General features: G+C 38.8%; 2 protein-coding genes across 2 annotated transcripts in view; one reads left to right on the forward strand and one right to left on the reverse strand.

The window, feature by feature from the left end:
- LOC127448973 (uncharacterized) overlaps window positions 1–27,435 on the forward strand; it is a 222,445-nt gene that overhangs the window by 193,788 nt on the left and 1,222 nt on the right. The gene's annotated exons all lie outside the window — the stretch shown is intronic.
- The window catches only part of LOC127448953 (voltage-dependent calcium channel subunit alpha-2/delta-2-like), a 282,297-nt gene that overhangs the window by 184,555 nt on the left and 70,307 nt on the right, over window positions 1–27,435 (reverse strand). The window contains exon 3 of the mRNA XM_051711950.1: window positions 17,070–17,186. Within this exon, the coding sequence (XP_051567910.1) occupies window positions 17,070–17,186 (117 nt within the window). The remainder of the gene's footprint in view (window positions 1–17,069; window positions 17,187–27,435) is intronic.

Raw genomic sequence — 27,435 nt, forward strand, 5'->3', positions numbered from 1 at the left:
CTGAATCCTCAACCAAAATTCTTGGAACTTAACACACACCCAAAAAATATGGGTTGTGTCCCCGTCTTCTGATTGGCATCGCCAGCAGGTAAGTGTGTCTTTAAAACCAAGCCTATACAATCTAGAGGGGATCCAATAGAATCTATGTAAATTCTTAAATTGCATCAGACGCACCCTTGCATCTCTAGATGTAGACTTGACATTTTTTAGAACCCTAGCCCACAATCCCTCCTCCAATACCAAGTTTAAATCTTTCTCCCATAATCTCCTGAGAGAAGTTGAAGCTCCGTCCCCCAGACTCTGAATTAACAGGGAGTAATACACTGATGCCTCATGACCTTTTCCAAAAGCAGTAATCACCACTTCCAGAGTATCTGCCACTTTAGGGGGTGTGTATGCTAATCCCAAATATAGTACAGAGCAGGTAGTGCAGCTGTAAATACCTAAAGAACTGAGATCTGGGAATCCTAAAATGTTGAACCATATTTTCAAAGGATCTATACACTCCATTCTCATATAGGTCACAGAGAGTATTAACCTCCCTCACAATCCACTCTGACCAGCAGAATGGGGACTTATTAATACATAATTTTGGGTTCAGCCATATGCTCGAGGCAACATTTAAATAAATGTCCGAATTAAACAATGGACCCTTTTGTCCATACCACGTGCAAATGCAAGATAACAGGGTGTAACTTAACTTCTCCGGTTAGTTTAAAGGAAAGGCTTTGCAATGGCAAAGTAGGGGCAAGAAATTCCTGTTCAATACAAAACCAGGGAAGGGCTCTCTCAGGTGGAAGCGACCAATGAGCCAAATGTCTGAGACTGAATGTATAAAAATAAAACAAAATCTTGGGTAGTCCTAGCCCACCTTTGTCAATCGGCCTATGTAACTTATTGATATTTAATCTGGGATGCTTACCATTCCAAATGACGGACTTCACTATGCTATCAAATTGCTTGAAATAAGAGAGAGGGACATCTACAAGGAGAGATTGTAGCAGGTAGTTGAATTTTGGAATACAATTCATTTTATTAACATTAACCTTCCTAATCATAGATAAATGTAATGAAACCCACCTGCCCACATCGCTCGAAAGCCTTTGTATTAAGGGGTCAAAATTAACTCTAACTATATCACACAAATTTGCTGGGAATAAAATGGGCAAATACTTAATGCCCTGTTTGGGCCACTGGAAGGCACCCAGCTGTAAAGCCATTACTGAGCAGTACGCTGTCAGAGACAAAGCTTCAGATTTAGACCAACTGACTCTGTATCCTGAGAACTTAGAAAAGGAATTAATAATTCTGTGGAGGCAAGGCATAGATCTAGTGGGGTCGGAGACGAATAATAAAATATCATCTGCATAAAGCAAAAGCTTATGCGCCATACCTCCCGCCACCACCCCTGGAAAATCTTCTTCCTTTCTTATTGCAGCTGCTAATGGTTCCAGGGCAAGACAGAACAATAATGGGGAAAGAGGGCAACCCTGCCATATCAAACGCCATTTCAGCATCAAGTGAGATGGCAGCGACCGGAGTCTGATTATTCGCCACTGACCACATGATATTAATGAAACACCTAATGTTAGCAGAACAGCTGTGGCCCCGAATAAACCCCACCTGATCTATATGTATAAGAGATGTCATAACTTTACTTAATCAGTTAGCCAAAATTTTTGACAATATTTTTACATCTAGCTGGATCAGGGAAATTGGATGGTAACTCTTACACTCGCTTGGATCTTTGTCCTTTTTAAGAATCAGACTGATCCGGGCTTATGTCATGGTTGGCAGAAGCTTTCCATTCTTTAATGATTCCATATAAACTTTTAACAAAAGTGGAGCCAGTTCTCTAGCATGAGATCTAAAAAATTCAGTGGCAAAGCCATCTGTAGGCAAGGCCTTAATTACCTCACCAGGCTCCTCCAAGGTTCTCAGAATCTCAGAATTAAGATAATTTTTTTGCTCAGTTGTCAGTTTAGAGAGTTCTAATGGTTCCACAAAGTTTCTAATATCTTCATCAGTAGACAAAGACGTGGAACTATAGAGATCAAGACAGAATTCTTTAAAAGCATTATTAATATCAATGGCCAAGGTAAATATTTCACCACCAGCAGATTTAACTGAAGGAATGGTAGAAAAAGACTCTCTCTGCTTTATATATCTAGCCAAAAACTTCCCGCTTTGTCCCCCGACTCAAAGTATGACTGTCTTGCCCTGAATAGCCAAAACTCCACCTTCCGTGGCAAAATAGTTTTATATCTGTATTTCAATCAGGTCAATTCTCTGAGGCCATCAGATGACATTCGGTGCTTCAGCTCTGCCTCGGCACTTTTAATACTCCCTTCCAACTCCACGAGTTCTCATGCTTTGGATTATTTGGTGAATGAGGCATACTGTATGATCCAACCCCTAAGAACCGCCTTAAGTGCCTCCCAAGCCACGCCCACAGAGGATACTGAGGACCAGTTGGTCTCCATATAAACAATTATTTCAGCTTTTAACATTTGTTGGAATTCAGGATTTTGCAAAAGGGATACATTAAAGCACCAACTATATGATTTATTTTCCTCCATATGTGGCAATACCTCTAAACTCACTAAGATGTTTCCAATTGAGCAATCAACAACAGATCAAAAAAATATTCTAGAATAAATCTTATGGACAGATGAAAAGAAATTATAGTCCCTACCAGATGGGTTCAAAAGTCTCCAAATATCTGTAAGACCAAGATTTTGTCATGAGTACCACAAAATAACTTAGTCCATTGACTTTATGAAGGACATCGCTTGCTGGGGACATGTAAATACTTTACGGCCATCCTTAGCATCTATTCTCAATTTGGCCGGGAACATCAGTGCAAAAGCAACCTTCCATTGATGTAAGAGTTTCTTGCATTCCTTGAATCTATCACGTTTCTCTCTTGTCACATTCACAAAGTCTGGGAACAAGAAAATGCAGTGGTTCTTCCAAGAAAGCCTTCCTGTTCTCCTCAGCTCGCGTAACACAAGATCTTTATCGGATGATCTCAGAAATTTGGCCAGAATTGATCGGGGCCCGTCTCACTCAGTGGATCGCCGAGCTGGAACCCTGTGAGCTCACTCGATTTCCAGCTTACGGCCTGTTATATTGAGCAGACTTGGAAAGAGCCCGTCCAGGATTTTCACCATATCCCCACCTTCTTCATCCTCAGGAATTCCAACAATTCGGATGTTATTCCACCGGTTACGGTTCTCCATGTCCCCCAACTACTCCAAGCGGATTAGCAGCTAATTCCTTCTCCCATGACTCCAGATAATCGATCCATTTCTCGACATCCTCGTTCTTGTAACCACCTCACTGAATTTCGTCTCCATGGCAGTGATCGATCGACGTATTACAGCAAGATCCTCCAAGTCAACAACGAACTTCGTCAGCATTGCCGACATGTTCAACAATTCTTGCTGAATTTCCTTCACTTCTCCAGCCAAATCTCTTGTGATGTATGCACATACACTGTTGGACATTGTTAGTAGACATTTAAATAAGTGAGAGAGTGAAAAATGTTTTAACAAGACTTTACTTTCTGGAATTCCAGTGCTAAAAGTGTCCGAAGTTAAAAGTGGATATGTGTATTCAGAATGGTTTGTTCCATAGGAATTAAACCCATGACCTTGCCGTTGTTGGCGCCATACAAAAAACACCTTTAGTTCATTTTGTCTAGTTTTATCTGATGACTAGATTACATCTGTGAGTCTAGTGTAGTTTATGAGGTTTGTGATTCTTAAAGTGGGCTGGTGAGTCAGATTGGCCTGTTGATCGGCGGATGTTCAGACCTGGAGCTCCACCATCATAAAGGTGTTCATCTGTCTAATAAGTCGCACAGGAGAGTGAGTATAGCATCGCAACGAGCTGCTGTACGTGTAGTGGTTGTGTGTATATGCACGTGTGTGTTTGAGAAAAACAGAGAGCGAGGGTGAGAAAGAGAGAAAGAGGTGTAATGGCTTTTGCTGCAGGTGGTAACAGATGGCTGCTAATGGACGTTCATAGATCTGAATGACATGAGCTAGGGGGTGGTGTGATGTGTGGAAAAGAAAACGACGAGCAGAGAGAAAGGAATAGCAAGAAATACAAAGCATAAGAAGGAGCGAACAGCATTAAATGGATAGTCCAGCCCCCCAAAAAAACAAACTTAAAATTCCATCATCATTTACTCAACTTCACAAAAAACAGTCAGTCCCCATTCACTTACATTGCACCTTTTTTTCCATACAGTGAAAGTGAAAGGTAACTAATTTTTCCTTCCAATAAGTGAGCCTGGAGACCATATTGGGACTTACCAGTTACAACCTGTACATCCGAGAATAATGTTTTGCTTTGATGTTGCAAGCAAGACGCTGTAACTCATGGTACTGTTCTCTATGTGTACTATTGATTGCAATGACCTGAACAAGATGCATATGTATAATTTATACATAAAAAAATTAATAAATAAATAAATAAATTAATGTTGATGTGTGCTATTTTTGTGTAAGGAGACTGCAGCCCAGTTCTACTAGCCTCTCTCCATTTCCAAAGGGACCAGAGCTCTATAACTGCTTCAATTTGGGCATGCAGGAAATTGAAAGCTAAATTGCTTTCTTAGTGTTTTGCACAGAATTTGGACGGGGGGACGGGGGGGGGGGGGGTCAGAATTGCATTGCTTTTGTTACCGATGCTTCAGCAGCTTGCTAAAGGATGTACAAACCTCTGCCGTATGATATGTTTTCAGTTCAGAACTGTTTAATGGGGGAGCAGGTTTACAGCAAGACTACTGGTGAAAAGCGTTTTTTTTAATACGTGTGAGAGTGCATGTAGATTAATGTGTGCAATTGTTATGCAAATATTAGCAGCCTCAACACCCCCTTTCTCTCATAGTGTCTATAACTTCTCCATCTGTCATCATCAATACATTCATTACCTCCTCCTGACTAGGCAAACACCATTCAGTATCCTGGAGTTCTTCAATATATTTGGTTTCCATTAGCCTAACCACAATTTTACTGCAAAACTCAATTTGACAAATACATTCCAGCAGCACCAAGATTTGCTTTTCCAGAAGGAAATAACAGTGATTGCAAAGCGACAGAAGAATCACATTCAAGTCAACATGAAATGACGTTCGAAACCCTTTTTACGTTCATAATTTGATGTTGTAGTGATGGGGGCGTGGTCATGTTTCGGTCTGCGGGAGAGAGAGAGCGGTAAGGCTCGTCACCTGGGTTGTCATTATATCTAACACCTGTTTCTTGTTGTAGTGATGGTGGAGGGAGACATAAAAACGAGGGAGAACGCACGAGGCGTCAGAGTGACAGAGAGAGACTGTACCTGTGTGTGCTTGATAGAAGCATTTACTCGTTTGTGTGTGTGACTTCTTGGCCACTGAGTGCCTTTTTTTTTGCCTGTTATTTGAACGACGCTGAAGAGTAATAAACATACTCACGTTGACAGTTCGCTGCATCCTGACTCCTTCATTACCCAGACAACGAACCTTCTACAGACGTATTTGCAAGCAAAACAGGATATTCAACTAAAAAAATGTGTTGGGCAGGACCTGATTTTACTGATCAGAAACTGATTGTATCATGAAAAGGCTGAATTCAGAATTGCATACTTTCATTCTCTTACTATTTCTACCGAATATACAAATGGCAGAAGTAGTAAGAGTAGTACGGTTGTATGCCCTTCGAATTTAGCCGTCGTCTCTTGGTGGTTAAAGGGGAGGGGTTAAAAAGTAAAACAGTGTAGGAGGGCGGGGCTAATCAAGCTGACGAGAGGGATAAAGGCGGCCGGAGGCAACAGTTCGAGAGACAGAGAGAGCTACAGGCAGCTGCCCTGTATGCGTTTGTGTTGTATGTCTTTTGCTTTAAGTTGATCATTAAATTATTATTTATATTGTCAAGCCAGTTCTCGCCTCCTCCTTTCCATTGTACCCTGTTACATTGGTGCCGAAGCCCGGGAAGGAGGAGGGATGCACTGTCATAAGAGTCCTCGCCACTGCCATCCACCCGAAGGAGCAGCCGCGGCCATCCGCCGGGGGACGGAGGAGTTGCTGCCGACCGCCTGGACGCGGAGGAATGGCCGCCGTCCGTGAGGGGAGGACGGGCTCGCTGTCGGCCACCTGGAGTGGTAGAGCCGCTGCCAGGGGCGAAGGAGTTCCCTACCGGCCGCCGAAATGCGGCGGGGCGTTCCGTCCACCAGGGGTCAGAGGACTCGCTTCAGTCCGCCCGGGGAGGAGCGGCTGTCATCCGCCAGAAGGTGGAGTGGTCGAGGACCGGATGACACAGTGTCAGAGAACCGGCGAGTAAATTTTATTTTCTCTCTCTCCTCTCTCTCTCTCCCACTGTCGCTCCGTGTTGGCCTTCCCCTCTCTTTTTTTTTGTTTGTTGTTTTTCCCTCCCCTTGTCTCCCTCCCAGGTCCGAGAAGGCGGGGAAGGCCTACCAGCAGGTGGGGCCGGAAGGGGGGTGGGGTGTACATCATGTACATCCCGGACTGAAGCAAAGGAGGGAGGAGTGTGGCAAGAAGGAGGGTTAATCAGGCTAATCAAGCCAACGAGAGGGATAAAGGCAGCCGGAGGCGACAGTTCGTGAGACAGAGAGAGTTACAGGCAGCTGCCCTGTATGCGTTTGTGTTATATGTCTTTTGCTTTAAGTTGATCATTAAATTATTATTTATATTGTCAAGCCGGTTCTCACCTCCTCCTTTCCATTGAACCCTGTTACAAACAGAGTTTTCTTTCTTTTTTTAACCAACATTATTTTTACTTTTGAATAAAGTCGCAATAAGACCAGGAATGTGTATTTAGAAAATTAAAAGGGTCAATTTTAATTTCATGCAGACTTGAAGTTTGAGGTAAGCTTTGGTTTTCAGCTTTGCCCCTGCTTCATGAAATTAGGGCTGCACAGTTAATCAAATAACTATTCGAGATCACAATTACAGATGCCACAATTAACTAATCGTGAAAAGTCAATGCCAATTATACCATTCCAAGTAGGTCTACACATGTTGTGTCAGAATTGTCGACTTAATTATTCTATTTTTGCAGTGGTTGAGCATTGTTTCCAATCACAGACGAGTGATTTTGCTTGCGTCTGTGTATAATATATTCAGAATTTTAATAACAGCTTTATTTTTCATTATTCCAAAAGGGCCAGTGTGATAGAACCATTCAGGCACTGTATTCATTTACTGATCAAACAGCTCTATAGTGATTCAGAAACACTTCTCGGCTTGTTTTGGATGTGTAGCTGACATAAAAAGAATATGGCATGCAGTTGATCCACAAAAAAAAGTATTTTAATGTAACTTGTATTCATCTAAATTAATCGCAATTACAATATCCAGACAAATAATCGACTACTATGATTTTTGACATAATAGTGCAGCAAAGCACCTTAAGCATTGTATTGACACAAAAGCAGATGTTAAGCAGAGTTTTAGCAATGAAAGTGATTTGTGTGTTAAATGGAAGAAAAAAAGTAATTCGGGTTTGGAACAACCTGAGGGTGAGCCTTTGGGTGAACTTTCCCTTTAAGGGCTCTCGGAGCACTGGTCTATCGTAATTCTATTAATCATCTTAACTGTGATGATTCACAATATTTATTTACGTACAGTAAATTATTTTGACGCAAAGCATGTTAGCTTAGAGTTTTTTCTGTGGATGGTTTTATGGCATGGAGGAAGCTTCCAGCTAAATACTCATAGGATAAAAAAGCTGACAAGCCCTAAAGTCTCTTAGATTCATACTGTCAAATGAGGGTCCCTCTGAGTGGCATGTTTGTGACACAGCTTGTAAAGTGACATGGGTGAGATAATTTAGAACTTTGGGACATACTTTCTTTTGTGTATTATCGTCATTCGGCAATGACATGACCAGCCACGAGCTTCAAGCTGAACTCTAGGGGCCAAACAGTACGAGTCATGACATGATTTCCAATCAGGTGAACTGTACAATTTATACAATGTTGTCCTAAAGTAAACTTGCTGGAGAGTAAAATAATTCATGATACTGCTGTTCTCTGTACTTTTAAACAATACTTAAAGGTTTAGTCACCCAAAAATGAAAATTCTGTCAATATTTACTGTTGTGCAAATTATAATTATATATATTTTTTATTTAATTTTTTTATTTATTTTAAATGTAATATATATTTTTGTTTTGTTTTATTTCTAATTGTTAATACTTTTATTTATTTTTCATTTATTGTTATTGATAATTTTTTATTTATTTTTTATTTATTTTAATGCAGTCACTTTTCTTTTTCTGAAATGCAAAGCATTTTGAGCTCCACATAATGTATGAAAGGTGCTATACAATTAAAATGTATTATTATTATTATTATTATTATTAAATTAACCCAAAAAATGTATTTAAACTCCACACAAACAATGTTTAATAAAAAAATATAAATAACGATAATAACAATAATAATACTAATAATCATGGTAAACAATTCTTCCACCAAGTATAGTCCAATATAATTTATTAGACTAACCGTTTAATTGCCATCACTGCTGATGTGCCTATATAAAAACACAGAAGTGTTGGGTTGCCCTATTGAGTATTTCCTGCCAAATGAGGCCGATCAAACTCGTCCTCTCATTACTGAAACAGCAGGAGTAATTAATTATGTGTTTATTTTTAGGGGTGGTAGAGAGCATGGGACTAAATTTAGCATGTTTGAAGATCAGGGAGGGGCAGAGGAGAGCCCACCAAGGGTACCACACTCCAAAAAACAAATTGACACAAAATGATCAGGAGGAGTAAGCTATGTAATGAAGAGTGTGCATGGGTGTGTGTTTATCATTGCAGTGAAACAATATGTTATGACAGAAAACAAACTCCTGCTCCCTTGTGTATCTGCCTCGACAATGTCATACTGGTTTTTATGGTGTGCAGGAGAGACAAAACTGATTTACTTGTCACATGCTCTCTTTGCCATCTAAGCAGTATCCAGTCACTAGTACGACTAATTCAGTTCATCATGGCAATAAGGGGCCAGTCATATGCAATATCATCATATGTGCACACACCAACACTCTGCATCTTGCCTTTGGGTTATGATGTATGATGAAGACACACACAAATAGTGCAGTCGGGCACAGATAGTAATCCAAATGAATGAGAGGAAGGGAGGAGGAGGAGAGAGGGACACACACAAAGCTAAGCTCCACTGTGATCTGTACTGCTGCAAAACTGTTCTTTTACATGACAGCTTCCCAAGCCGGGCCTTGACGTCTGCCACTCACACACAAACAAACCACAGTCAGTGTAATAATGTTATATGTGGCAGCTCTGAGGGACACAAACTCAAGCAGACACCCCAGGCATCCCAGAAGAGCATCCAGTCTCTCTACCAGCAGCGTGACATCAGAATAACATCAGGCCATCATGAGGAATCAGTCTCAGAACATTAAGTTGCATCGTCCACACATTGGTGTGGTCCTTTAGACCAGTGGTTCTCAAACCTGTCCTGGAGGCTCCTCAGCACTACACATTTTGGATGTCTTCTCAATCAAACACACCTGATTCAACTCATCAGCTCCTTAGGGGAGACTCTAAGGCTTAAATTGAGTGTGTCAGAAAAGGGCGACATGCAAAATGTGCAGTGCTTGGGGACCTCCAGGACCGGTTTGAGAACCACTGCTTGAGACTAGGGCTGCACAATTAATCGGAAAAACTAATCGCGATTACGATTATGAACGATTACAGCGTTCAACTTAAGTCTGTTCCTGTTGCGTCAATGGTTTCTATTTACAACGTGTTTTTGCAGCGGTTGAGTATTCTAACCAATCACTAACATGTCCGTTGAGCAATGAAACAGCAATGGCCAATCAGAGCCGCTTAAATTAGTCCTCCGTCCCAGAGCCATCTTTTTCAATGGCTCTGCTCCATCCTATCTGTAATGACAACTGATCCTAATGCGCAAGTTTTACACTGCCTGAATGCCCAGATGCTTGCTTTATGTTTTAGCTCTGTTTGCGTGGCACATGAAAATTAATACTGAAGAAACATCACCTGACACTCGAAAAGAAGCTGTAGAACAAAAGCAAAAAGCACTTTAGAATTATTTTGGACTCATTGCATATTGCACCGCCCACTTTGAATGAAGATGTTAAATAAACTGCAAATGAGCAACACGACAAAACTAAAACGATCCCGTTCTAATCAAGGCAGAGACGCGGTGTAAATAATCGATTTATTATGCTGATTAGACAGCTTTATTTTTAATGAGAGCATTCGCAAGAGTGCAGAACATTGTGCGGAGCGTCATTGCCCTTGCATCGTAATGCAGGTCTCAAACAGTGTAAACCTGCAGTGAGTGACAGCAGTCATTGTAATGGGAGAGTTTGTTGCATTGCTCGATTTCTGTGTACAGTTTATTAAAAATGTAATAACAGTTTGCATACACTATCAACTAAAGAAGAAATTTTAAGTTAAAATGTTTTTTTTATGAATGATTCACACAGAAATTCAGTACATACAGTCAGTTCAATGTAAAATAGTTTTATGTATAATTTACACAGACATTTGTTACGTACACTGTCAAATTCAATGTGACAAATTACAGTAGAATGGTTTTACAAACCATTTAGACAAATTCAGGCACTGGAGATGATAACCCTTATTTCAGTGTACACTGATTTGGGACACACTCATTCTAGAATCGAATACTACGCTCAAAAAAATATTTTTGTCTATTTTTAAGATTTATGCATTTTAATTTTATAACAAAATTCAGTCAAATTGGATTGTGTAATTTTTTTCACAAAATGAAATTAATAAAATATTTTAATATATAATATATATATTTTAATGTTGTTATGAAGTTGTGAATGCGTAAATGCATAAATGTGTAAATCCTAAAAGTATTTTGTCGGAGTGTATTTAGGACAGACAGTGTGCAAACTGGGTTGCAGGAACTCACTCATCAACAATGACCTAGATAAGCAGGTGTGGATAAACAGGTCGACAAAGGTGTTTTGGTTAAGACCTCAAAAAAGTCAGAATAATATTGTCTAAATTCAGAAAAGAACCAAAAAAAAAAAAAAAAAAAAAAAAATAACAACTTTTGAGACAAATTCATGCAGTTTGAGGAGAAATGTAAAGGTGTGAAGCTGTGGTCTCAAATTGTTGCACATGAGATTTCTACGGCCCCTTTAGTGTTAGTTTATCATTAAATCTGTTCGGTTTTGGTTTGGCCTTTAATGTAATGCCATACTTTTCTAAAAGGATTGTTAAACAGTAGCCTACAAGTATTTACATTTTTCCACAAACAAGCTGTCAAAAAAAGTTTGGGTATATGCATACGCAACGCTCTTAAGTTGTATGGATATGGTGAAGGATAGCAAGTTTATTTTGGTCAAAATGACACTTTCGAAACCTACGTTTCTAGTAGCAAGTACTAAAAAAAAACTGATTTTTATAACTGGGCCAATAACTGTACTTTGTGTTGTTAACATTGACTTTAATGGTTCAACTGTCCCCCAAAGTAGAATACCAGCTGGCTAGTGGCCCCCAAAAATGATGAGACTGCAGATAATTGACATTCAAACACTCTAATTCAGTTGATCGAACAGTCATGAATCATAATCAGGGATGAGAAAGTCATAGCAGGTATTAAAATGTTTTTTAAGTGTTTAAGCTGAAAGTTGCCCTTTCAAGTGATTTTAATAAGGAAAATGTAGAAAATCTTACCAAAAATTCTGGGCAGATTAGATTAAGAAAAGGTGACTTTAGCTGAAAGGTGAGTAGTTTGCATACCTGATAATTAAAGTCTCACAATTTTAGACTTTTCTTCATTAAACGATGTCAAAAATCATTCCCTCCAAGCCTTTATCATGAGCTTACAAGAGTTCCTCTTCCTTCTCTCTTGCTTTACCTTGTCCTACATACTACATCCTACACCCTTCTCTCTTGCCTCGCAATTTCTCCCGTCTGCAGCTCATTTTCAAATCAATGATTTCAGAACTTAATTTCCTCGCATTTCCTGATGCCTGAAGGGCCGTTCTCATTCTGGGCTCATTTTCTCTCTCTCTCTCTCGCCCTCTTTCTCTCAGTTGTTAGTGTCTGTTGGGGTTTGGTTGATGGTTGGGTCTAGTCACCAGCACACTGCTGGCCCTGATTGCAGCCGGTCCTATCTTTAGCAGTTCATTCAAGAAAGACACTCCAAGCACTGCCGCTTTGTGGTGAACAAACTCATTTCCAAAACACTTAAACATCAGCTCTGTTTCAAACTCTAGTAAGCTGCCTAGCAAGCTAGCACCTGCAGCTGACGCAAAGAATGTTCCAAACAGTAGACAACAAGACAATGCTTCCTAACAAAACACCTTGTTTTGACCAGCATTGTTCTGTTATTCTCAGGGAATATTTTTAACCAAGACGTTGGGCAGAGTCAAGAGAAATATTGAATATATTTTTGAAAAGAAACTGATATTATAGTTCTAATCATAAATGCACTATTATTGCTATCATTAACACTATGAACTATTTCAATAAATTTTTGTGTGTACTATGTAAACTCAGCAAAAAAGAAACGTCCCTTTTTCAGGACACTGTATTTTAAAGAGAATTTTGTAAAAATCCAAATAACTTTACAGATGCACCTGTGGAATGGTCATTAAGACACTAACAGCTTACAGATGGTAGGCAATTAAGGTCACAGTTATAAAAAATTCAGGACACTAAAGAGACCTTTCTACTGACTCTGAAAAACACCAAAAGAAGATGCTCAGGGTCCCTGCTCATCTGCGTGAACGTACTTTAGGTAAGCTGCATGGAGGCATGAGGACTGCAGATGTGGCCAGGGCAATAAATTGCAATGTCCGTACTGTGAAACACCTAAGACAGCGCTACAGGGAGACAGGAAGGACAGCTGATCATCCTCGCAGTGGCAGACCACGTGTAACATCCCCTGCACAGGATCGGTACATCCAAATATCACACCTGCGGGACAGGTACAGGATGGCAACAACAACTGCCCGAGTTACACCAGGAACGCACAATCCCTCCATCAGTGCTCAGACTGTCCGCAATAGGCTGAGAGAGGCTGGACTGAGGGATTGTAGGCCTGTTGTAAGGCAGGTCCTTACCAGACATTACCGGCAACAACGTCGCCTATGGGCACAAATCCACCTTCGCTGGACCAGACAGGACTGGCAAAAAGTGCTCTTTACTGATGAGTCGCAGTTTTGTCTCACCAGGGGAGATGGTCGGACTTGCATTTATCGTCGAAGGAATGAGTGTTACAACAAGGCCTGTACTCTGGAGCGGGATTGATTTGGAGGTGGAGGGTCTGTCATGGTCTGGGGCGGTGTGTCACATCATCATCGGACTGAGCTTGTTGTCATTGCAGGTAATCTCAATGCTGTGCGTTACAGGGAAGACATCCTCCTCCCTCATGTGGTACCCTTCCTGCAGGCTCATCCTGATATGACCCTCCAGCATGACAATGCCACTACCCATACTGCTCATTCAGTGCATGATTTCCTGCAAGACAGGAATGTTATCTCAATCCCATTGAGCACGTCTGGGATCTGCTGGATCGGAGGGTGAGGGCTAGGGCCATTCCCCCCAGAAATGTCAGGGAAATTGCAAGTGCCTTGGTGGAAGAGTGGGGTAACATCTCAAATCACGAACTGGCAAATGTGGTGCAGTCCATAAGGAGGAGATGCACTGCTGTATTTAATGCAGCTGGTGGCCACACCAGATACTGACTGTTACTGATTTTGACCCTACATAAGCCAACTTTCTTTTTTTTTTCTTTTTTTTTTTTTTTTACAAAAATGTCAGCTTTTAATGAGCTTTTTAATCAGACTTTTTCAACCATCTTCAGACGGTTACACCAACATTTTTTACTTAAAGCCCCAGAAAAGAAAAGGAAACTACATTTATATATATATAAATATATACGTTCATTATAGTAAATGTGTATTCAATTGATTGTTTTGTGTGAATTGCATTTTTAATGTGTTTTTGAATGACAATAGATTTGAAAAAAAAAAAAAAAAAATGACTGACCCACATACAGTACCATATACCAGTAAAACCATGGTAAATACCTAATGTGTCATTGTATTGCAATCAGATACCATCATTGTACCATTGCCCACTACAGATCTTTTTAACTGTCTTTTGCGGTTAGAATGCTGCCTTAGAAGGTAGCTGCCTAGATAGAAAGAATACAGCGAGGCAGCTCTCTGGGTTTGGAACAGAATCATTTTGAGTCTCCTGTTAAATGCCTGCATGGCATGACTCAGAATGCACCACATTACAGCATCTACAGCATCTCAGCTAATCTCACCCAAAAACAATTTATGATAAGAAATTCCGAGTGTCTCCCAGTGAAAGTCCTCAGGCGGTGTTCATATGGTACTTTTATTCAAGAGGAACCACTGCGTCAAAACATCTACAACTGCACTTAAGATCTCTACACTCACCAAACACATGGCTCATTTCTGAAGCTCAATCAACACTCATTTTTCATGGGCAATCATCAAAATGCACTTCAAACTGCCTTTAAACAGCTCAACTCAAACCAAAGCATTGTACAGCGATGGTATCAGATGGTTTTACCATTGTATTTCAATCCATCAAAAGTTTGGGCATACCTAATCAGTCTTTATTATTACTATTTTCAAAATTTTATATTAGTAGTACATTCATCAAGTCTATGAAATAACACAAATACAAGTTTGAGAATTATGTAGTGACCAAACAAATAATAAAAAAACAAATGTCTTCAAAGTCGCCAGCCTTTGTCCAGATTCCAACTCTGCACACTCTCAATCTCTCAACCAGCTTCATGAGGTGCATCCTCAGATGCTTTTGAAACTGTATTTAAGGAGTTCCCATATACAGTGCATCCGGAAAGTATTCACAGCACTTCACTTTTTCCACATTTTGTTATGTAACAGCCTTATTCCAAAATGGATTAAATTCATTATTTTCCTCAAAATTCTACAAACAATAACCCATAATGACAACATGAAAGAAGTTTGTTTGAAATCTTTGCAAATGTATTAAAAATAAAAAAAATCACATGTACATAAGTATTCACAACCTTTGCCATGACACTCAAAATTGAGCTCAGGTGCATCCTGTTTCCACTGATCATCCTTGAGATGTTTCTACAACTTGATTGGAGTCCACCTGTGGTAAATTCAGTTGACTGGACATGATTTGGAAAGGCACACACCTGTCTATATAAGGTCTTACAGTTAACAGTGCATGTCAGAGCACAAACCAAGCCACGAAGTCCAAGGAATTGTCTGTAGACCTCCGAGACAGGATTGTATAAAGCACAGATCTGGGGAAGGGTACAGAAAAATTTCTGCAGCATTGAAGGTCCCAATGAGCACCGTGGCCTCCATCATCCGTAAATGGAAGAAGTTTGGAACCACCAGGACTCTTCCTAGAGCTGGCCGCCCAGCCAAACTGAGCGATCGGGGGAGAAGGGCCTTAGTCAGGGAGGTGACTAAGAACCCGATGGTCACTCTGACAGAGCTCCAGCATTTCTCTGTGGAGAGAGGAGAACCTTTCAGGAGAACAACCATCTCTGCAGCACTCCACCAATCAGGCCTGTATGGTAGAGTGACCAGACGGAAGCCACTCCTCAGTAAGAGTTTGCCAAAAGGCACCTGAAGGACTCTCAGACCATGAGAAACAATTCTCTGGTCTGATGAAACAAAGATTGAGCTCTTTGGCCTGCGTCATGTCTGGAGGAAACCAGGCACCTCTCATCACCTGGCCAATATCATCCCTACAGTGAAGCATGGTGGTGGCAGCATCATGCTGTGGGGATGTTTTTCAGTGGCAGGAACTGGGAGACTTGTCAGGATCGAGGGAAAGATGAATGCAGCAATGTACAGAGACATCCTTGATGAAAACCTGCTCCAGAGCGCTCTGGACCTCAGACTGGGGTGAAGGTTCATCTTCCAATAGGACAACGACCCTAAGCACACAGCCAAGATAACAAAGGAGTGGCTCCGGGACAACTCCGTGAATGTCCTTGAGTGGCCCAGCCAGAGCCCAGACTTGAACCCGATTGAACATCTCTGGAGAGATCTGAAAAACTGCCCAAAAATAGGTGTGCCAAGCTTGTAGCATCATACTCAAAAAGACTTGAGGCTGTAATTGGTGCCAAAGGTGCTTCAACAAAGTATTGAGCAAAGGTTGTGAATACTTATGTACATGTGTGGTTTTTTTTTGTTTTTTTTTAATATAAATTTCCAAAGATTTCAAACAAACTACTTTCACGTTGTCATTATGGGGTATTGTTTGCAGAATTGAGGAAAATAATGAATTTAATCCATTCTGGAATAAGGCTGTAACATAACAAAATGTGGAAAAAGTGAAGCGCTGTGAATACTTTCCGGATGCACTGTATGCTGGACACTTATTTGGTTTCCTTGACTATCCGGTCCAATTTAAAGATTTTAGTTTTGTAAATCAAATTGTAGGCACACTTTATAACTGTTTACAAACTAATTTATAGCATTTGAGCATAAGCCTTTAGATCAAAAGCTTTTAAAGATCAGGAGAAATATAAATTCAGTCAAGTGTGTCCTAATTTTTGTCTGGTAGTGTATACTATGGAACTGAATTCATTTACCATAACATTTGCATTGTACCCCACTATACTTTAAAGAATACCATGGTGCATGTCCATAAAATATGGTATTTCCATTGTACTGTGTCCACAAAACCATAGTACTTTTTAGTAAATGGAAAAAAATACATAGCTTTAAACACTTGGAGTGTCTTATGTGTGGCTGTGTTGGCATCCTGTGGATTTGAAGAGACAGCAGACTGCAGGAAGACAAACTCATTACCTGCTTAGTTAAGCAGGATAACAGAGAACAGGCATTGATTTTTTTTTTTTTTTTTTAGAAATCCATTTTTTTCTGATTAAAGGAGATGGTGGATAGATTCCCCTTTTATAATGATGAGTTTTAAACAAAAATCACCACCGGCTCGACGCCGCTGAGAAGAGAGAGTTTGTGTCCATCAACATAACATGTTAGTATTTCTTGATGTTTATCCTACCTCAAGAGCTTTGCGTTTCCTGTTGAGCAGTTTGGCGATGTCCCCTGCCACTTTCTCCACCAGCTGCTTGGGCGTGTTTCGCTCCACATCAAACTGACTTCTCTTCTCGCTATAAATCTGCGAAGGGCAAAGGTCAAAGGTCAGGCACAAAATGACAACGTTCAAAATCAATATAATTTCTCTTCGAATAATGTTTCACTAATCGCAACCGAAGACACACAAATGACCCAGGCATCATCAATATTCAAGGCCAGTGTTGCCGGAAGAGAAGAACTGTACATTTCAAATCTACTAAAATGTAATTTTGTCAAGTTTTGTAAACTAGCATATAGATGGACTCATAGCTAACAGATATGGATGAAAAGCCCCAGAAGTCAAATTCTGATTTCAAAAGGGTCTTTAAAAAAGCAATGTCATCACACACACAAAAAAGGAAATAAACAAAAACGTGTCAAACCTGAACATAAAGGGAGATATTAGGCTGAATGTCAGCCTCAGTTACTATTCACTTTCATTGTATGGAAAAAAAAGATGCAGTGTAAGAGAATGGTGACTGAGGCTTTCACTCTGTCCAATTTTTTTTCTTTTATTAATTTTTCTTTAAAAGTGTTGCACAGACGGGTCATTGACAAATAAGGTTTTCAGAGATGATAAAAATGATCTAGTTTAAAACACACACATCAAGTTCGTAGACCTGTAATATTTGTGGCCATGTTGGTTTCATACATCTTTTAAAAGCATTTGTAGCACTTTCAAAAAACAAACAAACTACTTTTCACTACTAAACTACTATTCTTACTTTTCAATAAAAATGTCAAAATATAAAGATTGCTGATGTCAGGCTTTACTGCTGCTAAAAAACTATTCTGCAATCATGGATTGCTCCAGATACTAACATGAACAGATATTGATTGTTCTTGTTTTACAATATAGCCTGCCTAGAACACAGTACAGCAAGGCTCAATAACCTTGTTTCCTTGCACTTTTTGTGCTGTTTTGTTATCGACAAAGTGAAAATGTGTAAAAAATGTTTTGTGAAATTTGCCATCTTCTACCTGTTTCCATTCAAATGGCCTTTCATCGATAAAAATGGTGTGCTTGGTGACGTCATGCTTAAAAAAACCACACATTTTGGTTTCGCAAAAGAAATCTGCCCTTAAGCCGGTTCCATACAGAAATGTGTGTATATCGCTAATTGTGTACCCTTCGCCTCCCAGATGTCCCTAATTTTTTTCCCTGAAGTCTTTGTAAAATGGGGAGAGTATTGAGACAATTCATTGAAATTAGCCAGCTTACTGTCATTTTAATTTCACAAATAAATGCAATCAGAAGAGGAGGAACTGCAATCAAAAGGCAGTTGTTGCCCTTCTGATAGGACTGTAACATCGGTCCTGATGTTGCATCTATCGCAGGTTGCCACCGGTTCCGAAAGCGAATCGTCACGGCCCTGTTCAAGCTGGCAACCTGCACCAAGTAGTGGGGGAACTTTCGGTCTTAGTATAAGGACCATCCATCAATGTGTACATGCTGTGTGCACAGCTATTAAATAAAAACTGATGCGGTGTAATATCAGGGTTTACATATGATATATTCCTGATATTCAGTAGGCTATTTTGAACAATCATCTAATCTAAAGCATTGCTATCACAACTGCATTATGTCCCGCATATTTTTCCAGCAACTTTTAACGACCAACTGAACTTGATTGTCATCTAAAATTAATTTTAGCGTCATAATGCAATTTATATTTTCTGAAGAAGCTCCGCAAATGTGATCCGTGGTAAAGAGGGTTAGATTTAAAATTGGGCTATATGTTAGTGTTCCAAACAAGCACACTGAAGCTTTTCTCCTAGTATTGTGTATTTATTTTTAATTTAAAACATCTTTGTGCATAGAAATTATTATTTTTATTTTTTTTGTATTGTGGACTAATTCCATGACTGCCGTCTATTATTTTGAATGGTGTGGAAAAGCAACTTTAATAAATAAATGTATGGCTACCACGATTAAATTAATCGCAAACAGTGGCCATTCATTTGTTCTCCATGCACTTGTCGATGACAGGTGCATGATACGAGATATTTGTGTTGGCACTCCTGGAAGATCTGTGCAGGTATGCTGTTGAGACCAATCCATAACAGTGCGAGTAATGCTTCACGTACAATAAGTCGGTTTTCAAGGATGTATCCCTTGTCGTCATGATTAACACAGACTAACGATTTTGTGTTAATGCCAATTTTCTCAACAAAAAGTGTTTCCAAACCAGTTATTCGTGACATTTGAAGTATCGACATAGAGTTTATGCACTAGAGTTAAACTGAAAAATATTATGTTGACACTTGTGATATTTTAGCGATAATTTGCATTTCCATCAGCTATATCGGTAAACTTTTTGATGTGCTACACCTTTTGTTGCAAGAAAAAACCTTGGATGGAAACATAGTTACTGGGACAAAGAAAGGTACTGTGAATTGCTGGAGCAGGATAGTTAAAACTTTGAAGGAACTGCCTTAGCTTAATTTTATGTGTGTATGTTCATGTGTGTACATGTATATACATACACACATATGTATACATGTACGAGCTCAATATGTACGACTAATAAGTAGGGGCCTACATGTAGACGAGAATGTATACCTGAGCATATTAATGTATGTACATATTTTTGTTTTGTTTTTCAAAAAATTATTATATATATATATATATATATATATATATATATATATATATATATTTATTATCAGATAAAAAAAATTAAAAAAACTTGGCACATTTTTTTGTCACATGACAACAGAATGGCTAGCTACATGCTGGTTACATCATCTGACTTTGATGTGGTGGACAAAAGTTTTTCAAATATTAATAATATTTTTTAAACAAAATCGCTTCTGCTTATTATTAAAGTGAGACTTTCTTTTTACTGTCTCCGGATGGTTACACCACAAACAACAACAAAATGAATTACATTAAAAATTAATGCAATTTGAGCAGGTCTGGTCTTACAGTCTGACTCAGCATACCGTAGCAATCTGACTTCCTGGAATGCCCACTTCTCCCCTCAACCCCAGGAACTCCACTACCCACAAATCCATCTATGTCAAGCTGAGGACAAACGGCAATTGCAATCTCCCTCTGTAGGCAAGAAAAAGACAGCCGTTTGCAAACGTACGGCTGCCAGGACTATTACTTAGTGCTGTGCTCTGTAACACCGTGTTTGAGGCTGTATGCTCCTCTGTTACCAGACATTTGCTGAAACTAGCACCGATTTACATCAACTTGAGAAAATGGGGACAGAATTGGTGGCTGCAACAAGTTATTGTCTCTAATGGGATGGCAACTGAAGAGGGGAGAGGGGGCTGGTGTAACCTAGTTGTAAAACTGTGATACTTGTTATTTTTGGAATGCAATTATAGAGCCCTTGAAAAAGTCATTAACTTGTTTGAAAAGAATGCACACAGTCACATGCCTTTAAACTGATCTCATAAAGTTATAAAACAGTTTGCTTGTAAAACTGCAAACCTTCAGGCTTATTTAGGAGTTGGGACTGATGAGGAGTTTGATACATTTTTGCAAATTGGTTTATTCAGACAATTTAGCCACTTTTCCTCCATAGGGCCAAATGGTTCTAAGCACAGTGAGGAACAGTTCCAGTAGCAATTCCACTTGAGCAAGGTTCACGGATAACAAACCGCTCTCAGACTGGATTTCTCGGCACAGTTAGCTAACCGTGCTTAACTGTGCAGGTGGAATGGCTTTAGTACATAGCGACTCGCGATTGACAAATTGAAAAACGGCAAGGTAACTAATTTGTTTCTAGGTAGCTGGCAAAGTTCGCTATTGTAAGATTCATAAAATTTAATAAAAAAGCAGTATATATTTGGTGTATCTTTGTGATTTTATAATGATGGCTTAGCTATGCTAATATAGTACATTATTTTTCTACACACCTTTTAATTCAGGGAAGTAGATTACGTTAGCTAGCTCATTAAATCTCATATAATATATCATTATGTTACTCTTATAATATTTTGTCAATAAATGTGCTTATTAGCTAGTCTGGTAACTTTTACCTTTCTGTGTGTTTGTGTCTGGTGGCATGCACAAACCCTTAGCAAATAATGGTAAACCTCCGCTTTGATCTCTCTTTGTGACATGGGCCATGCCTTTCCTTTGCTTTAGAGTAAATACCTGGAGAAAAGCAGTCCTAAAATATAGAATATGTGATCATCCTCTATAGCGAACTGGCTCTAATTTGTACCTCTCACACCATCGCCAACTAACATATTTTGTTACGTGCTATCATGCACCACAGTGGAAAAATAAACCACAACCATGCCAACTGGCCTGGATCGGCACGGAACTCATTTCGCAAAGAAAAATTGTTCGGCCAGATGGTGGAAAAGTGGTTTAAAAAATCCAGTTCACAAATAATCCAATATGAAGCGCTCACAAAAGTCCTTGTGTAGTATTATACATCCTCTTTCTGTAGTGAAATAAACGTATTGCTCAATACTGCTGTTTATCGAATAAATTCTATAGATTGCTCCAAATGTTATGATAAAAATAATAACGATGCTTTATTTTTAAAGCATCTTTTTTAGGATGCACCCAAGGAATACTTCCATACTACTCTTACTATTTCTGGCATAGACTGATATGGCAAGAGTAAGAGTAGTATGGTAGCATTCCATTCTGGACTCAGCCAGAGACAAACAGAAACAGAGCCAAAAACATGACAACTTTCATTGCTGCTTCTACTGCCTCCATGAAGAGTATTCATGGACCTGACTGAACACAAACGGCCCTCTACAGGCCAGGAAGGTCAACAACAGCATGAAGAATGACTTTCAAGGTCATTAAGATCCTAAGGCTGGTATAATAAATGTAATAATCTAAATTATATATAAATATATATAAGACATGCTTAGAAATATTAATTATATCAATGTACCCGATTAATACTTTCTAATATCTGACATATCTTCTTTTAATTTTTATTTATTTTATAAGATGTAATGTCTTCATCCCCATACAGCCAAAATGTATGCAAAAACAATTATGTATTTATGTACATGTATACATTTCAAAGCATTTATGTATGAGGCAATGCAAAGGGGCTAGAACCAATACAATAATCACATCCTGACTTTTTGATTTTTTTAATGTCTGTGTTATTTTGAAAGGGAAGGAAAAACAATGCAGTATTTAGATTTATAGCTAATTCCGAAATGAATGGAAATGTGGTATGCTATTATCAATACAACAGGTTTAAATTTATTTTGTCACCATTTGTATTCAGTGAAGTGTGAAATCCTACAGTGACTCATGGACTTAAGCTTTTAGGATAAAAAATAATGTCAAAATATGGAGAACATAATATACTTTCAAAAAAGTTGGCAGCCAGATTCTGTGGTTCATAAACAAACCGACATGCTCATATTTCTCTCTCTGTGTGTGTGTGTGTGTGTGTATGTGTGTCTGTGTGTGTGTCTGTCTGTCTGTGTGTATGTGAAGAGTTGGAGGAAATTGGAACAGCAGGCAGAGGGGCTGCTGTCTGAGTGGGGCCAAGAGATCTGGAGGAACGGGGCCAAACACACTAACACCACTGAACCAGACAGCACAAGAGCCCGTCCAATTCAATATGCTCACACTGGCAGTCACACATCACACACACATAAGTACATAATAACTCTCATTCTCAAACAAACACACACAAAATACTAGTGCTGTGTTCTCCAACAGAGAGACCAACACACACATAGTATGAACATTAGTGAAGATAACTCGTCCCAGTATGATAAACTGAGACTGTGTCAGTATAAACACACAGATGGTGTGACAGAAAGAGAATGCAAGAGAAAGATACAGCAGAAAAAGTCTACAGCCATCTGAATTCACTGAATTCAAGACTGTAAGATGAATGATAAAGGTCAAATTATGTATGAAAATTAAAGGAAAAGGAAAAGGAAAGGAAAGGGGAATAAAAGGAAATGAAAAAAGGAAAAGCTAGAAAATGAAAAGAACAGGAAAGGAAATGAAAGAGAGGAGAGGAGCAGAGCAGAGAGGAAAAGGGAATAAAAGGAAATTGAAGTAACAGAAAGGAAAGGAAAAGGATAGAAACTGAAAGGAAAGAATAGAAAATGAAAAGAATGAGGGAAAGTTGAGGAAAGGATCGGAAAGGAGAGGAAAGGAAATGAAAAGAAAGGAAAAGGATAGAAAATGAAAAGAAAGGAAAAGGATAGAAAATGAAAAGAACAGGAAAGGAAAGGAAAAGAAAGGAAAGGAATGGAAAAGGATAGAAAAAGAATAGAAAGGAAAAGGATAGAAAATTAAAAGAATGGGAAAGGAAATTAACAGAAAAGGATCGAAAATGAAAAAGAACTGGAAAGGAAATGAAAGGGATAGAAAATGAAAAGAACGGGAAAGGAAATCAAAGGAAAGGAACGGAAAAGGATAGAAAATGAAAAGATTTGGAAATGAAATGATATGAAAGGAAAGGAAAGGAAAGGAAAGGAAAGGAAAGGAAAAGGGAATAAATGGAAATTGAAGTAACGGAAAAGGATAGAAAATGAAAAGAACGGGACAGGAAAGGAAATGAAATGAAGGATAGGAGAGGAAAGGAAACGAGAAGAAAAGGGAATAAAAGGAAATGACTGGAATGGAAAACCTAAAAATGAAAAGTATGGAAAAGGAAAGGAAAGGAAAAGGAAAGAAAATGAAAAGAATGGGAAAGGAAATTAAATAAAATTAAGGAAAGGAAAGGAAACAAAACGAAACGAAAGGAAAGGAAAAGGGAATAAATGGAAATGAAAGTAATGGAAAAGGATAGAAAATGAAAAGAATGGGACAGGAAAGGAAATGAAATGAAGGATAGGAGAGGAAAGGAAAGGAAAGGAAAGGAAAGGAGAAGAAAAGGGAATAAAAGGAAATGATTGGAATGGAAAACCTAGAAAATGAAAAGTACAGAAAAGGAAAGGAAAGGAGAGGAGAGGAAAAGGATAGAAAATGAAAAGAACAGGAAATTAAATTAAATTAAGGAAAGGAAAGGAAAAGGATAGAAAATGAAAAGAACAGGAAAGAAATGACCTTATGTCTTTTTATGTATAAAGATTTAAGGCTTTTTTTTTTTTCTTTTTTTTGTATAAAGGTTTGAGGCTTTTTTTTTTTATTTGTATTTTTTTTATAAAGTTTTGAGGCTTTTCTTTTTTCTTTTTTTTATTAATTTTTGAGGCTTTTTTTTTTTTATAAATATTTGAGGCTTTTTTTTTTTTTTTTTTTTGTATAAAGATTTGTTTGAGGTTTTACTTTTTTACGTTGCTGTTTGGCGTCTGCGAGAGAAACGGCTCCGCTTATCAGCCCATGAAGGCGGACTGTTGACAGAGACAGATGGTGCGTCATTAAGGAATATTAGTGGACTCCGCCAAGCAGACAGCGCATGCATCCCGCCAGCCGGGGAAACAGTTCAATAAAACTGAGAGAGAGAGAGAGAGAGAGAGACAGACAGAGAGACAGAGTGAAACCCTGAGTCAGAGAATGCTAAAAGGGAGCAGTCAATGGAAGAAAAAGATATGGCCTCCAGAGATTCGAAAGGAGAGATTCGATACAGATGCGGTGAGATGGAGAGGACTAAGGGACTTGAGTGACACGAAACATACATAACGTGAACGCTACTCCCGTAGAGTCTGCAGACAACAGACTAATAGAAAAGCAGGTCTATAGATCAAGCAGGATAAGGCAAGGCGGGGTTCTAGTGCTTAGGAGAAAGAGAGATAGATGTTATTGCAAGAAGATAGCCGCCAACAACTCCCTGCTAAAAAGAACGGCACTGCTGGTCACCAGTATATGTTGTGTTTTTAATGCTGGTGTGCCAGTGTCCCTATTGCTTGTTCTCTGTTCTCTATAATTAAAGGTAAACGCCCTTAAAAGTAATTTAAAAAACCTTTAAGGCAAGGCAGTCCACAAGGCAGCCATCTTGGCTTCTATCTACTTTAATGGGGAAATAGCGCCATCTTTGTCAAAATTAAGTTTCAATAACATGAGTCCCAGAAATTAAATCTTCTGCCTGAAAGCCGCCTCCAAGTTTTCTGACTGGAACAAACCAGCCTGAACCAGCATGGAAATTCATGCTAGACTAAGCCGGCCTTTTTAGCAGTCAAGACAGAAGATTTGACCTTTTTTTTTTTTTTTTTTTGCGTCCTCTGTTCAACTCGGCATTTATGTGTTTGCTTGAGCCAAACTTTAAAGATGCCACATGAACGATTGGCTGGTATCACCGTTTATGAGGACAACTGACCATTTGAGCAGATGGTGTATTAGATGAGTGTGCTAATGCTAAGTACCAATGCAATAGACTCTATTGTGATGTGCCGTATTCAAATGTATTGTGTATCTGGTTGTTGCCTGGTTATTATGTCCCGTACAATACACAGGATGACATCCATCGTAACACCGTCCTTTCAGACAGACATTCACACAAACACTCGCAACCATCACACAACACACGTACACCAAAAGTGAAAGGTTTGTATTTACACACCTGTCTCTACACAACTATGATGTATTACTATGGGGGTGTCTGTTTAAAAGTTCAAGGGCAGTTCTAGTTCATTTAAAATGTGACAGACAGTAACTTCTCCAGACCCAGCGAGCCAGGTGTCTCAAGTACTACTGTGTACTCAAGGAACATGTGTAAATGCCTCAAAACCGTACGCATCTGGCAGACAACACACTGTGTCCTAAAATTTGAAATCATTGTTTTCTATGAATGTATGCACACCGACTCCAATGATTGCTCAAAATTCTGATGCGCTACTCACTTAGTTTTGCAGTCAATTACATAAAAATTGACCCAAATCATTATCAAAGGGCATACATTACTGACTAGCCTAGGCTAGAAGATAAATTGAGAAGGCTATAGGCAATCTTTAAGTAACAATTTTGCCTTTTTGTGGTTTGACAGTCTGAATAAAGCCAAGGCTACAGACAGAGACATTGCTTGATAAAGTCAACCTTTTAAATCTTTCAGTTTATGCTATTGCACTGTGTTGTTTTTGTTTTTTTACGTTAGTTTCACGCTCATGTTAACATTGGCTATAGATGAAATTACTCTGACATAACACCGCAGGAAACCCCGTTTCTGGGTTCTTTTGAGCAGCAGATTTCAATGCTGGAAATAGGCAGCACTGCAGTTTAAATAATCATTTAAGCTTAACAGAATGTACAAATTTATTTTAATGCTAATAAAAGTTATTATAAAGGAATATCAATGGTTTACAGTGATGAAAGTATATGGGTTCTTTTCTGAAATATCAGCAAAACAAGTTTAAATTTGTTTCAATGAGCCTGTATGATTATGTCGGACATGTAACATTTTGATGAATACACATTCTCACATGTTTAACACGCTTCTAAAGCCTATGAAATGTGATATATAAAAATAAAAACTACCACTAGACATGCCATATGTGTCTTTACTGCTTAAATGATTAACCCACACACAATAAATAATAATATTCTTACTTCAGTATGATCATATTCCATATCAAAACTTAATAACAGCTGTTTTCGATTGAACAATATTATTTACTGCATTCAAAATAAATGCAAAGACATCATTTTCACATTATTTTTATTCACGTATCCTTTCACAAACAGTAGTCCATGTTCTGCGGTGGTGGAGATGGGATCTGTTCCTCCTGTTACATCATATATGGTGATCTTGACCAGACAACATCACTGTTAGATCATATTTGACCTCATATTTGTCACAGCGACAGAACTTTGGAAATTAAAAACAGCCGTTTGCGATAAGAGTTTGCGTGATTGCTTCGTAAAAAAAGTTTAAATCCACCAACAGCTGCTGCAGGCCAGTTGAGAGAAGATTTAAAAATACTAAAAGATTCAGCATGTCTAACCTCAGAGGGAAGAGAGTTCCACAGTTTTGGAGCAAAAGAACAGAAGGCCCTGTCACCCATAGAACGTAGACGAGTAGGAGGAACAGTTAAAAAACAGATTTGGAGGAGCAAAGATCACGCATTGGAGTGTAGGGGGTTAAAAGTTCAGAAAACTTGTAGGTAAGCATGACAATTTTAAAGTCTACATGAAACTTGACAGGGAGCCAGTGCAAGGACTCCAAGATAGGAGTGATGTGATCACTTATCCTGGTCCTAGTCAAGATTCTAGCACCTTATTTAAGGTAGATTTAGAGACCACAACAAGTAAAGCATTGCAATAATAAATATGAGAAAATACAAAAGTGTTGATCAGTTTTTCAGCCACCGAGAAAGATAACATGGGGTGCAGTCTTGCAATGTTTCTGAGATGCAAGAATGATGTTTTAACAGTATTCTTGACAAGAGGATCAAAT

This window comes from Myxocyprinus asiaticus, chromosome 12 (genome assembly GCF_019703515.2).
Source record: "Myxocyprinus asiaticus isolate MX2 ecotype Aquarium Trade chromosome 12, UBuf_Myxa_2, whole genome shotgun sequence".
In the NCBI taxonomy this organism is placed as follows: domain Eukaryota; kingdom Metazoa; phylum Chordata; class Actinopteri; order Cypriniformes; family Catostomidae; genus Myxocyprinus; species Myxocyprinus asiaticus.